The sequence below is a fragment of the Dermacentor andersoni genome, chromosome 8, assembly GCF_023375885.2.
Source record: "Dermacentor andersoni chromosome 8, qqDerAnde1_hic_scaffold, whole genome shotgun sequence".
NCBI classification, from domain to species: Eukaryota; Metazoa; Arthropoda; class Arachnida; order Ixodida; family Ixodidae; genus Dermacentor; species Dermacentor andersoni.
The window spans coordinates 56,331,278-56,344,831 of record NC_092821.1 but is presented as its reverse complement, the minus strand read 5'-3'; the positions used below and the strand labels follow the sequence as shown (position 1 = coordinate 56,344,831).

At 47.0% G+C, this 13,554-nt stretch overlaps 1 protein-coding gene across 3 annotated transcripts in view; it reads left to right on the top strand.

The window, feature by feature from the left end:
• Positions 1-11,290, top strand: part of LOC126526352 (uncharacterized) — a 57,464-nt gene extending 46,174 nt beyond the window's left edge. For 2 of the 3 annotated variants that reach the window (XR_011895988.1, XM_050174250.3), the window contains 3 exons: positions 273-334; positions 1,020-1,109; positions 11,013-11,290. Coding sequence is in view for 2 of the 3 variants with exons in the window: in XM_050174250.3 (XP_050030207.2) it covers positions 273-334; positions 1,020-1,109; positions 11,013-11,164 (304 nt within the window). In the remaining variant the exon portion in view is untranslated. Of the gene's footprint in view, positions 1-272; positions 335-1,019; positions 1,110-8,211; positions 8,306-11,012 lie in introns of all 3 variants that reach the window. The other variant, XM_072289679.1, reaches the window with a different exon arrangement.
• The last annotated feature ends 2,264 nt before the right edge of the window (positions 11,291-13,554 follow it).

Genomic DNA, 13,554 nt, shown 5'->3' with positions numbered 1-13,554 from the left:
TAAATATCTCGAGTTAGCTAAATATTTTTATAAAAAAATTGTCCACATTGCACAAGAAGAAACCGAGCAATAGAGGTCCAATATAGTACGTCGCGGATAATGGATGGATTCTGGTAACGCACACGTGCATTTTTTTAAGACTTTGCCTGAGTTACCTGAAATACCTCGTATGCATTATATGCTTGCGCTGTAGTTATAGATGCCCAAGTACATGGTACCGTATGCTGTTATTATTGCGTGAGTAACGTTCTCTTTCTTAAATTCCATTACAGAAGAGCTTTCTTCGAAGTCAAAGCAAACGACGCACTGAGCCTTCTCGTCCATGCTTACATGAGTAAATACTGGTTCACGACTTACCCCATTGCAGTCAAATGAAAATTGATACCTTGCTTTTCACAGCCGTGATATTTGTTGTATGAATATGTTTTTAAAGAACATCATAGAGAAATGCTTAGTTAGGTGATAAATGGCAATTAAATTTCTGCAAGAGCGTCAGACCTCATTTGACATCCTGACATTTAGAAATTGTCTCCTTCGATCTCAGCATGTTTAATGTAACAGTTATATTGACTCTTACAGAAATGTAAAGAAATAGAACTTACTGATTATCGAGAATTCTTTGTTTTATTGCAATGGACAATGAAAATTACCCAGACAAAAATACAAGCTATGGTGCTATACTCATATACCGACGCTGCAGCTAAAGCCGATAATTCGGATCAATAAAATTTTTCATTTAGCTTGTCTATCAAGAAGAAAAACGTTCGAGCAAAATGAGCTCAAATCAAATTACCACGAAATGTTTGAAGAGAAGTGTTGCTGTATATTGTCAGTTCATTTAAACACCGCGTGAAGATGCCCACACCAAATATGTAATACACTCTACGTTCGAATTAATCAGTTTGTTGGTGCCATTCACATGCATAAGTATGACGTAAGCGTTAAATGTTGTGATATCGGAAGCACAAGTGCCCGTTTGTTTGTCTTAATTGCATACGCGGAGTCATAAACATTTCCAGGCGGCGGTTTTCTGGACCATAGAATATCTGGAAGCTACGATATCCTCTATGCTGACAATACTTGTTTTATAGTCGCTACACCTAGAAAAGGTACGTATCTAAATTTAAATAAACAAGAAGATTATATCTCGAACAAATCAGGAGTGCCTTATAATCAATTATGTGATTCGGATTCTTGTTTTGAGCTTCTTCTTTTATTGAAACAAATGCCGTTCTGTATGCTGTATGCATGATTCCAAGAAATATATGCACTGTTCCCTTCGCTTTGCTTAGTGCTTGTAGGCTGTGCTTGCTTATGGGCGTTTCAGCCGTTGCCAATTATCACAATTTCTATTAGCGGCCACTGGCGCGAAATATACCGGCCACCGAGAGGCTTACAGCTTCGCTTGAAAAAAAAAAACTATTTCTAAACGGAAGTGTCAGTTACATTGCTTGCAAATATATGCATGCAGAATTTTAAACCGCAGTTTACGTCACAGTCTACAAAACAATTCAGCACTCCGGAGATCGCTAATTTTCTTTGAGACCTGACTTTGTCCTCGAGGATTGTCTTGCCGTATAAAAAAAAAAAAATAGACCATTTCGCATGGAGGGCCCTTCAATAAATTAGGTAAGAAAGTTCAGTGTTGTCCTTAGGATACACTGAAGGTGTTCTATGACTGAAGGTAAACGTTTCTTTTATGGCCTACTTGGCTCTAATAATACATTAAGAGGATAAGTTGGCATTATGCAGTACGTGGGGCAGGATATGCAGACCAAGAACAGTGCATTGGCCGCTATCTGGCGTCTCATAACGCTGCCATGAAGACGAGTGCTCCTAGAGGTACAGCAGGCATCGCACTTTGCTAGTACTAAATGTGATATATAAGGGACATCGTCGGCATTAAATGCGGGATGTTCAATGTCGGTTCCGCTCAGACGACTGTATGCGCTAAACAACACAGCAGTAATGCGGATGTGTGGCAAATACTGTATGCAAACACGGAAGGGAAACGCTGCCGTGACTGAGCTGCCAAAGCAAGGTGTGAGGCCGGGCTACCTGATGGTAACCGATGATGTGCTCAGTATGACGTGTGTTCACACACACACACACACACACACACACACACACACACACACACACACACACACACACACACACACACACACACACACACACACACACACACACACACACACACATATATATATATATATATATATATATATATATTTGTATGTGTGTGTGTTCTACGCCATTACAGTTTAGTTGGAACGTAGCCCTCATCGCGTCTGTCTGTCGCTTGCCTGCTGTCGTGCTGTAGACATGAGGGATTCTGCTGTCCATCCTATTGAGCATAGTTTGATAGTGTGTTTGCTTCCTCTTTTTAGGAGAAAAATGCAAGGCGTCGAGGTTGCGTTTGTTGAGTCCTTCTAACCGCACACATGCGAGCAACGAATCTGGGTCCGTATAACATAAAGCTATTCCGTTCTGTTTCTATTCCAAAATGGCCGACACCGCTCACTCATTGGTCGAATTTTTTGAGGCCGCGCCCATTTTTCCTGCCTGTCAAGCGACGTCAGCAATGCTCGAGAACCGCCACGTCAAAGTGACGTTAACGCACTCATTATGCTAAATTATGCCGAACAAACCCGCCAAATTCATGGAATAACCGGCGAGTGCCCCGTTCCATTTGGAATAGAAAATGGTGGCCTTCTTGATTGCGTTGGCGGCGTCGGCGGCTCGTTAGCCCGGGCGCGGGAGGAGGGAGCCCGAGGATGCGTTTAACATGCTAGACGATCTGTTTCGGCGGCACTTTCGCCTGAAGAAAGAAACTGTGCGGTGGCTGTGCGACGAAGTGGCGGAGGAACTCTGAGGCGTGAGATCTTCAGCGCTGTCGGTGGAGCGGCAAGTGTTGTGCGCGTTGCGATTCTTCGTAACGGGCAGCTTTCAAGCCTAGGTAGGGAGCGAGGAGACGATCGGCGTGACCCAGCCTGCGGTCAGCAAGTGTGTGCGACGTGTGGCGGAGGCAATTGTCCGCGCCGGGGCCTGCAACAAGTGGGTCCATTTTCCGAGGACGTCAGAGGAGAAGGCGGCCCTGACGGAAGGGTTCCTTCGACGCGGCTCCATTTCCGGCGTCATCGGATGCGTGGACGGCAGGCTTATAGCCATCATCACACCGAAGGGCGAGCTGAAGGCGGCATTCATGTGCCGCAAAGGCTACTACGCCCTCAACACAATGTTCGTAAGTATCTTAATTTTTGTCTGTTTGGCCCGTCATAGCAACGCGTGGGTTATGCTGTGCGCGGTCTCGTCAGATCTGCGACGCAGGCATGCGGATCATAGCCGTCGACGCTCTGCGACCGGGGTCAGACCACGACGCCCACGTCCGGAGAACTACATCGTTGCGTCGTCGGTTCCAGGAGGGGCATATTGCCAAGGCTGGCGAACACCTCCTCGTTGAGCAGCGGGAAAATTTTATACAGTTGCAATTTCGGCAGCATGCAGCGAAGCGTGCTCGCGCCGTAAGAAAATATTGAAGCCCGAACCCCTTATGTTATAGCAGGTTATTAAGTATAGGCGAGACGTAGAAATTTTTCAATGGTATCTGCACGAAACAAAGTGACATCACACCTGCGCTCTACTTTGAAGTAATTTTTAATGTGAGTACAGTGCACGTGTTGTCACATTCTTTTTTACACTGATAGTCATTTGTGAATGAAGACTACACAAAGAGCAGCCTTGCTGCAAATAGGGACGCCACTATGTCCCAGCTATTGTTATCTGTGATGACAGCTGCGTCAGGTGCTCAGCCTGTATATTCGTTTATTGCAGCCTTTCTGTAGTAGGCGCATTTGACATGACCAATGCTTCCCCTACTAAACTTCGTGCAAATTTTATATCATTTTTTATGATCCTGCCGGTGGCAGCGGCTACCCCGTGGAACCATGGCTCCTGACCCCAGTCACAGGCCACACTCCCATACACACTGCAGAAGGCAGGTGCAACACTGCACATGCTGCCATGCGGTCCGTAGTGGAGCGGTGCACTGGGCTTCTGAAGAGCCGCTTCGGCTGCCTTCAGCGGTACCGCGCCCTCCACTACGAACCAGACCTTGCTTCCAACATCGTTGCAGCATGTGCAGTGTTGCACAACTTGTGTCTTGACGAAGGTGACGTGTTGGATGATGTTAGTGATGACAGCAGCAACAGCAGCAGCGACGATGAAAGTGGCAACCCCTCCCGACAGAGAGTTCCCCGAGTGAGGGCAGCACGCATGATATACTTGAAAGGCTGTGCTGCCCGGGATAATGTTAGCTCGTTCGGCACAACACGGCAGCACCACCAGCACTACGTTCAATGGGTGCGAAGGCAGCTGCGTCGACAGCAGCACCGACAGTAGCAATAAACACGTGCGTGACACAGCAGGCAGATGTTTATTACTGCTGTCTACACACCTAATAGAGGGCAGGAGCCAATGTGAAGAAATGTGTACAATTAGTGGATAGCATGCTGTTTTTTTTATCGAATCTCCTCAATCATAACCAGCGTTTTCACGTGGCCTCGGCCAGTGAGCTGTCACTACCAGAGATGATTGCTTCATTCCACTGTGAAACTACATGAGAGCCTTTCATTTAGTACCTGTGGATAGAACACTCTGTGTTCATCAGCAGAATGTTATAGCCACTACTCTGGGCAGCTGGGGTTTGCCAAATGATTTGCTGCTGCTGTTGCTTCTGTCATCTTGATGCATTTCGCTGCTAGCACCACCGACACTGTCACCGCCATCTGTACCGTGCATGGGAGGATATTGGTCTTCGTCTCCTCGCTTCCTATTTGGGCTGCTGCCAAGCGCAACACTTCTCGCTCCACCATGAGTACTGTTCTCACGCACCTTGTAGGCCCTGCGCTGTTTTGCCATACAGCCACTGCACAGTTCTTGGACAAAAGGCCTAGTTATGCAGAAAACGATCGCCTGGCATGTCAAGCGCATTATTTTCCCTTCGGAGAGTGTACATATGTAAATAGTTGTGAAATTGAAGGAACACGAATTGTAAATATTCATTTCACGTGCCACTTGCATTGTTTAAGTTCGTTTATTTATATCTACATTGTGAATAAAACCATGTTATCCATCTTCCCTGCCATCTTTCATCAAAGCAATAGACAGACAAGTACACAGAGCATGATTTCATGGCGCCAAAATAGCCGTGTGATGTTCACTACATGGGACCCAGTACACTACCAATGGGCCGTTGGCAGATGTTAAATCGCATAAATATGAGATGAGCATAATGATGTTATTTGAACTCGCGCGCAATTATTTATCTTCATCCAGCACCTTAACAGCAAGAAATACGTCTTGTCTATTATGCAGTCAGCATGTTTGTAGCACGAAATAGTTTTTTTTTTCAATGACTAGTGACGTGATAAGATCACAATGTAAAACAGCCATCACATGCTTTTAAGGAAGGACAAGCGAGAAAATGCTTGGCACTTAAACGGTATTTCATATAACGGCTGCAAGAGCAGCCTGGAAGCGAATGTCAAAATAGTGGCCATATCGATGGCTGCGTTACGTATGTCACAAACTGTGCTCAACTACAATCACGACTAGATTGTATTGCTATCAAAGGTAAGGACACCTGAAATATCACAATAACTGTCGCAAGTAACAAGCGCTTGGTGTTAAAAAAAAATCCAATTCGGCCACTTTGCTTTCCGTAGGCACAATAGGTTTGACAGTGCAAATACGACATACATATGGCATGAAAATTCATTACCAGTTACCACAGCATTGTAGTTAAGTGCACCTGTATGTGTGCGAGACAATGTCGAAGTTGCCGTAAAAGTGATTGCATAGTCTATGTCTTCCTTGGAAAAACGGTGCGCATAGAAACATTTCAGTAACAGCAAAACAAAAGTGAACAACACCTAACAAAAATATGGCAAGAATTCTACATATAATTTATAACGTCTAACTTGGACAAATAAAAATACACACGAAAGGAAATGAACTTGCGAAAAAAATATGATTAGGGACATCAATGCGAAAATATTGCAAAAATTCTATATATAATTTATAACGCCTCACTTGGGCACATTTGCACTGCAAATGAAAATTCAGATGAAATAAAATTACCTTGAAAAAAAATATGATTAGGGGCAGAAATGTAGGGAAAACTGTCACATCTTCCTTTAGTGCTGCATAACAAAAAAAAAAAAAAACATGCGCTCGTGTTTCAAGTGACATCACAGCACTATCAGTTTTCGCTGCCATGGTGGCACATGACCTGCACATCATTTCAAAAGGCTGGCTAAAACCCGGCACAACAGCTTTCGCGGACGTATGGGCACCACCACCAAATGCTGCAGCGGTGATTTGAACGGAAAGATAGGCAACACTTGTACCTGCTAGCACTAAAGGATGATATGGGGTGGGGGGGGAATTGTCTCTCATGGCTCAGGCGGCTCGCTGAGGTGGCTCGAGGAGGCGCGCCAGGGCAGCCAGGAGCTGGCGCAGCGTGGTCGCGATGAGGTCAGTGGCCTCTCTCAAACCACGCAGCTCTGCTGCCAGCTGCTGCTGCACCACCCGGGTCGCCCTCAGGTCCTCCACCAGCGAAACAAATTCACTTAAGCTACAGGTTATGCAGCGTTAATGTTTGATTCGCACTGTTTGCAAGCGTTACAGGTTCAGCAAGGTTACTCTTGAGGGCAGCGAGATAATTTACAAGTGACATGAGAAATGGCCGTGCAAGCGTATATGGTCTGTTATGTTAAAAACATGCGAAAAGCAGCAAATCCTACCAAGCTGCCTCTGCCTGTCAGAAGACAGTATTCCTGACTAGTTGAATTGTTAAACAAAAGATGATCATGCTGTGGTGATACATGCAACCATGGAAATGTTTTATAAGTTGCTATGTGTTAAAGAACACCTCAAAGGAGATGTATAAACGTACAGGAGCCAATGATCCAAATGACTACAGCTGCCTCTCCTGTGTAATATGGTTGTAATGTACATTACCATGCGCACTAATCACCTCTTAAAAAAATGACCTGGCCAAGTTTTACGTACCTGCCCATTTTCGCTGCAGCAGCAGCTGGTTGGAAACTGGTGGCCTCTGCGTTCACTGCCTCAGCCAGCTGCCCCTGCCACGCATACTCGGCGGCTGCCCTGCAGGCCGCATCCTCCAGCGGCTGTGGGCGGGTTGGCGGAGTATCTGTACCGCCCGCACGGGGGAATGTATCACTGCGCAGCAGTGTGTGGCAGAGAAAAAAGAATGAGCCTCTGTTATAGACCACCTTCGATTTAAATCAGGACCTATATTCGGAGATAGCTGCGATCGTTTATAGAAAACGTTTACTTACCAGCTATCTGTTGAGATGCCTTCCAACCTTCGTCAATTCTTCCGTATCCTATGCGAATAAAAGCAAAAGTGAACACCACGCGATCACCGCAGATGTTCAGATGCTACTGCTCAGTCATTAAGCACAAGAAAGAAGGATGTGTTTATTCACCGAGCACTACGCTTTCAGTCTTCATGATGTTCACAGCTTCAAAAATTCTTCTCGGGCGAAAGTACATCTCGTACGCCGAGATTTCATTTAATGAGGCAGCGTTACGGGCAAAAATACACCAAGTGCGGCCCCAGAACCGATCAACTTTTTTCACGTAGCCGCCATCTTACGTGTGCGTAGCGAAATGGATTGGATGCGGAATTGGCGCATGTGTGGCTATGACTCGAAAAATTTAAATATTTTTGTTTACTTTCAGCCGCGCTTCAACTTATCTTGCGTCAAAAGATTACAAAATAATTTCACTCTCAGCGACATACAATTGTTCTTTTATAAGGCGTTAATATATGAATGTTAGTTGCTATATGGTCCCTTTGCAAGTAAAAAAAAGCAAAACATGCTTCTGGCAACGATGGAGGCTGCTGATCGGGCAGATTGAAAAACTTCGCAGGTTTCCGCCCCCGTATGCAGAAGCAGTCGCGTCATTTTAACGTCCGGAGTTTGAAATATAGTTACGCTATCGCGCCCCTGGTCGCGATACCGTGACAGCTGGGCGGCGGTCGAACTGACGTCAAAACGGATCTTCAGAATCCATATCATTCCCTATTACAATAACCTACAGTGATAATTGAACGCAGGAGGCACGCTTGTGTCTAAGCGTGTAGACTTGATGTTCTGCTTTGTTGCTTCTCAACAGCAGAGTATAAATATCTTCCACATACCACACAAGTTGCTTTTTTCTGCCGATACCACATTGGAATGGAGCATCAGCACTGCTTTAAAGGAAAAAGGTGATATGTACAACAAAATATACTGACGCTATGTCTACTGTAGGATGAGTTCTGCTTGTGAAGGTTAATGAAATAAATTACATTGTTGTGTTTTACACGATAAAATCATATCATTTATACGTATAACGTAGTAGAGACTCCGTATTAATTTTTTCCACCTGTTGTTCCTTAAGCTGCGCCTAAATCAAGATACACGAGCCTTTTTGGATATGAACCCATTAATATGAGGCCGCTGCGGCACGATCACATCCGTGACCGAGAGCTCAGCAGTGCAGTGCTGTACAGTCTAAACTACCAGGGCTCGTTCGTGTTCAATTTTATCCTACTTATTCGAACCTAAAGTTCTGCTTGATGTGGAATCTCTATAGTCAGATTCTGCGAATTTGTACGGGTACAGTTAACCGACAATAAAAGCATGTTCAGGTGTTACAATTGATGTTAGAGCAACCAACGTATTGAGCCTAGGTGTTCTTGCTAGATACGCAATGAAGTGAAATAGATAGATAGATAGATAGATAGATAGATAGATAGATAGATAGATAGATAGATAGATAGATAGATAGATAGATAGATAGATAGATAGATAGATAGATAGATAGATAGATAGACACCCAACTAACGCTAGCCAATTGCGCGAAGTATTGCAAGAATGATAATTACATTAAGTGATGATGACATAGCTCGGGCAATTCATACTCGGCGGACCGTCAACTTGCCCGAACATTTGTTGTACCGAAGGTAAACAGACTTGCAGCGGACATGCTAGCCACAGGAAGCGATGTTTCCTAACACTAAGGCTGCTAAATGTTCGAAATTTGCGCAGATCACTGACGAGCACAGGGCATATCGCACAACTTAAATTTTGAGATGGCTCCAATCGCGAAGACAAATTTACTCGACAGTGTCACATCAGCTGCAGCGTTTTTAGAAAGGCTCATATTTGGTCACTTCGGATACTTCTCCTACATGTTACTGGGTGCAGCAAAGTACTATCCAGCAAGGCTGCCCAATAGGAATTGCTTCTTTTGAGCCAGTACTCTCAAGTGATGACAGCACTGGATTCGCCCACAGTGCTGTCGACGTATATTAATTTGTAAAGATGTGTGTCACTTGACCTGTCTTCATACCATATAAAACGCTGAAGTTGTTTTTCTGTTGGAAGAAGAGGAGATAATTTTTATCGAGATGATTTTTGAGGCGACTTTTGAAGAAGGCTCCGGGCCGCTCTCATGGTGAATATTTTCACGTGGCATTCATATGCCACGTGGCATTCGCATGGTTGGTTTGATTTAGGCACAGATGCACCTATCCTAGCATAGAGGTCTTTTATAGAGTGCCACAAGTTGGGAATACACTTGCACATAAGGTGGAGGCATGTACCCGATGACCGCATCCCACAGCCACCGAGGATGTTGAAAAATCACAGAGTCTATGGTTGGAAACCAGGAGGACAGAGACAATTCCTGCAAATCTCTGCAGCGCATAAGTTGCCTATTCCCAGGCCAGGAAATATTGCTCTCCAGGGTGTTAGTTTCTGACGAACCAGACCGGTTCGTCAGAATTCAAACCGGTTCGCCTCCAACGACAGTCGAGTGTCGGCCGAGAGACGTCTGTTGTTGTTTGGGTAAGCAGTGAGTAACTGGTGGCATAATGGTTTTTGAATCCACGTCCTCCCGCAATAAATGCGGAGACTCAACCACAGGGCTGCGATGTTGGTAGGCTTCTTGCTTTCTAGTTTCTGCAATTTGTGAATGGGCGCGACATATTCCGCGCAACCCTTCTGTCATTAGGACCATCAACTAAAACGAGTATTCTGCGATTCTTTTCGCCAGCAAGTCCAATCACAGGCCAGTTGTTTATTGCAGGACTGCGCGCGTATAGAAATCAGACACTGCTCTACCGGTCTAATGTAGGTTTCGTCGAAATAGGTTTTGGTAATGAGAGCAGCATTCCGGGCAAGTTGGTAATCTATTCATGAAGTATTATTGCGCAACAGAAAAGACACGGACTTAAGAGAAGAAAAAACACACACCAAGCGCAAACTTTCAATCACATTTATTGTGCCATTGAAGTTTTTGTAGAGCTAGCATTTAGATGACAACTTTAAAGCATCGTTTTTTTCCGATCAACTGCAGTCGCTCAGTTACTCTAGCCTTCTGCTACTGAGCGGCAAGTTGACGGTTCAATACGCGGACGTGGTGGCCTTAGTTTCGTAGAGGCGAAATGCAAAGAAAAGACGTTGTATAATCAGATTTGGTCGTGCATGAAAAGATTCGAAGGGAGAAATACCTGGTGCCATCTACTACGGTGTCTCCTATCAAAGCTCTAGTTCGGATATGGCAGATTTGGTTCCATGGATGGACAGTGATTTTGCTCCTTTTTTCCCAAGATTGTAATTTATTGAGTTGTAAGATGTACGATATTGTAAGACTGCTGAATTTACGCATGTTGTTTTACTTTCACAGACCTTACCGGCATGCTCACCCTATTTTAATAAGCACTGCAGAGTTTTGACTTAAATTCCTAATTAAAAAAAAACATAAATGGTATTTGTAGACGTGGCAGGTTCCCCTCAGATATATGCAGCTGGGTGCAGCATTGGAATAAAAATTATATAAAGAACACTGCAATGGAATGAATATGTGCTCGAAGTATTGCGTCGATGTTGAATTGTCAAGGCAAATGTTTTTCTTTTCATTTCTTTCAGCAATTTCGCAATGCTTACTCTGGAGGCGAGCAGCCGCTACAAAAGAGCAGCGTGCTCCATGCAGGAAGGCATTCAGAATGCTGTGCAGTCAGTATCCAGGACATAAATTTGTGTATACGAAAGAAAGGTGCACGCCGAGCAACGATTTATAAGAGTCATTCCTCCATACATAGGTACTTTCTGCAGGAAATTGTTGGTTCCCGTTACTGGAACGAAAATGTAAGACATGAATCTGGGGGTTAGCACGAAATAAAATTTGACTGGTCTGAGAAAGCTTTCCAGCGAAGCTCTTTGTGACTATCCTGCCCTGAAACCTTTATGTGCGTGAGCGAAAACTCAGGGCTCTCTCTTTCTCGTTATTCCATGTTCGTGAGTGACTAGTTTCCTTCCGCTCTCCAGGGGTGGCAGGTACGCCGCGCATGCCTACTTTGCGGCCATGGGTCGTCCTGTCGACATGACACGCGTGTCTGCTTTTCGCCGGCTCCACGGGGCAACAGCGCTTGTATCAAATGAGGGGCTAGTTTCCTCCGGCTCCCCAAGGTAGCGGTAGTCGTCCAGGCAGGAGCACAATAATAAAACAAGCAGCTACCGAACAGCGCATTTGATAGAGCATGAGCGATTGGTCGTGCATAGATAAGGACCAAGACAAAAATGCAACCGCTGCCGAAAAACACGCGTAGCCTGCGATGATCCACCCGGGTTCGTAAACAAGGGAGGGCTCGAGGCACCCTCCCTTAGACGGACGCTCCGCAGCGTGGTGGTGCTGAACCATGACAGACCGCCGAGCAGCCATCACGTCGGTGTTTATTGCGGTACGGTTACTAATGTTGCAGCCAAGCTTAGCAGGCCACCGAGCCTGGCGGCGAACAAACATTATGCCTGAGGGGGCGTCACATGCTTGCTACAGCCCCTTACCCCCAGTTTGTTTGTTAAATAAAAGAAACAAACGTCCATGTTCAAAATACGAGGCTCTGCCTCCACCCTAGCTGAGTCGACGGTGCCTGCTATCCAGGCCTCCGCCGTCGAGTACTTCACCTGGGCACCGGCGTTGACGGGCCGTGTGTGGCAACGCCGGGTGCTGCCTGAGCCAGCCTCGCTCCGTCCGGAGGGTCCGCAGTGGTCGGCCTAGTGAGTGGTGCCAGACTAGACCCCAGACAAACGGGCGCCACACCAATGGCAACGCTTGCCACCGTTGAGGTGGATGGTGCTCCGCTGGAAACGACTGCTGTTGCCGCTAGTCCTCCTGCGGGCTGGAACTTTGAAGTGGCAGTCCAGGGTGCAGGCCAGGTGCCGAGGTCAGGCCTCACATGGCCGGCGTGTCTGTGCCACGTGGCCCCATCCGGCGTGCGGACGAGCAGCGATGAGGTGTTGGCAGGAGACACCACCTGTCCTGCAGACCAGGGTGGGCTAGGACGCATGTATCTGGCGAAAACTGGAGCTCCCGACTCTGGCAAAGGCCCGGGACGGCACCTTTGATCAGCAGCCAGCTTCTGCTTCAGCTGCTTTAAGAGCACTGTGCATCGGAGGTCCGGCTGTAAGACGTCCAAGGGTTTCTTGACCATCCGACCCAGCAGGGGCTCACAGCGGGCACTGCCAGTGACATCGTGGGGCGTGGTCCGGTACTAAAACAGTATCCGGGCAATCTGCGTCCGGAAATCCCCAGTCTGGCTCTGCTTGAGCTTGTCCTTGATGGTTTGCACCACCCGCTCGGCTGCACCCTTTGAAGCAGGGTGGTAAGGCGGAACCATCATCCGGCGGATTCCGTTCTTCGTCAACCAGGCCATGTACTCTGTGCTGGCGAAAGCAGGACGATTGTCGGACACGATGACATCCGGCAACCCCTGGGTGGCGAAGACCTGTCGTAGCGCTGCAATGGTCATGCCTGCTGATGGAGTGGTGACAGGTAGAACATCCACCCACTTGGAAAAGGCGTCCACCACCACCAGGAAGTAACAGCCCTTGAAGGGTCCCCCAAAATCCACATGTAGGTGGGACCAGGGTCACTGTGGGAATGGTCAGGGCGTGATTTCCACATGACGCGAGGATCGCTGATGCTCCTGGCAGATTTGACAGCTCTGCACCAAGTGAGCGATGTCCTGGTCCAGGCCACGAAACATGGCACCGGGCCACCATCTTGGTCTTTTCTGCACCTGGATGTCCCGCGTGCAGCAACTGCAGGACCCTGGACCGGAGACATTGTGGGATCACCACCCCAGAACCCCACAGTAGGCAGCCCAGCTGCAAGCTCAGCTCAGCGGCCTTGTGGCTATAGGCCTGCTGCACCAATTCCTCTCCACGGGACACCGCCTTGACCACCTGAGGCAGGACTGGGTCCCGGCTGGTCGCTTGAGATACCGCTGATCTGTAGAGCACCTCCGGGTACGCGTGTTCCAGCAGGAACACTTCAGCAGGTTCTGGAACAGCATCAGGCACCTGTGGCAGGGGCAGGCGGCTCAGGGCATCAGCAGGTCCCAGGTACTTTCCCGGACGGTAAACCAGGTGGTAACAGTAAGCTGCCAGTCTCAAGGCACAGCGTGCCTGT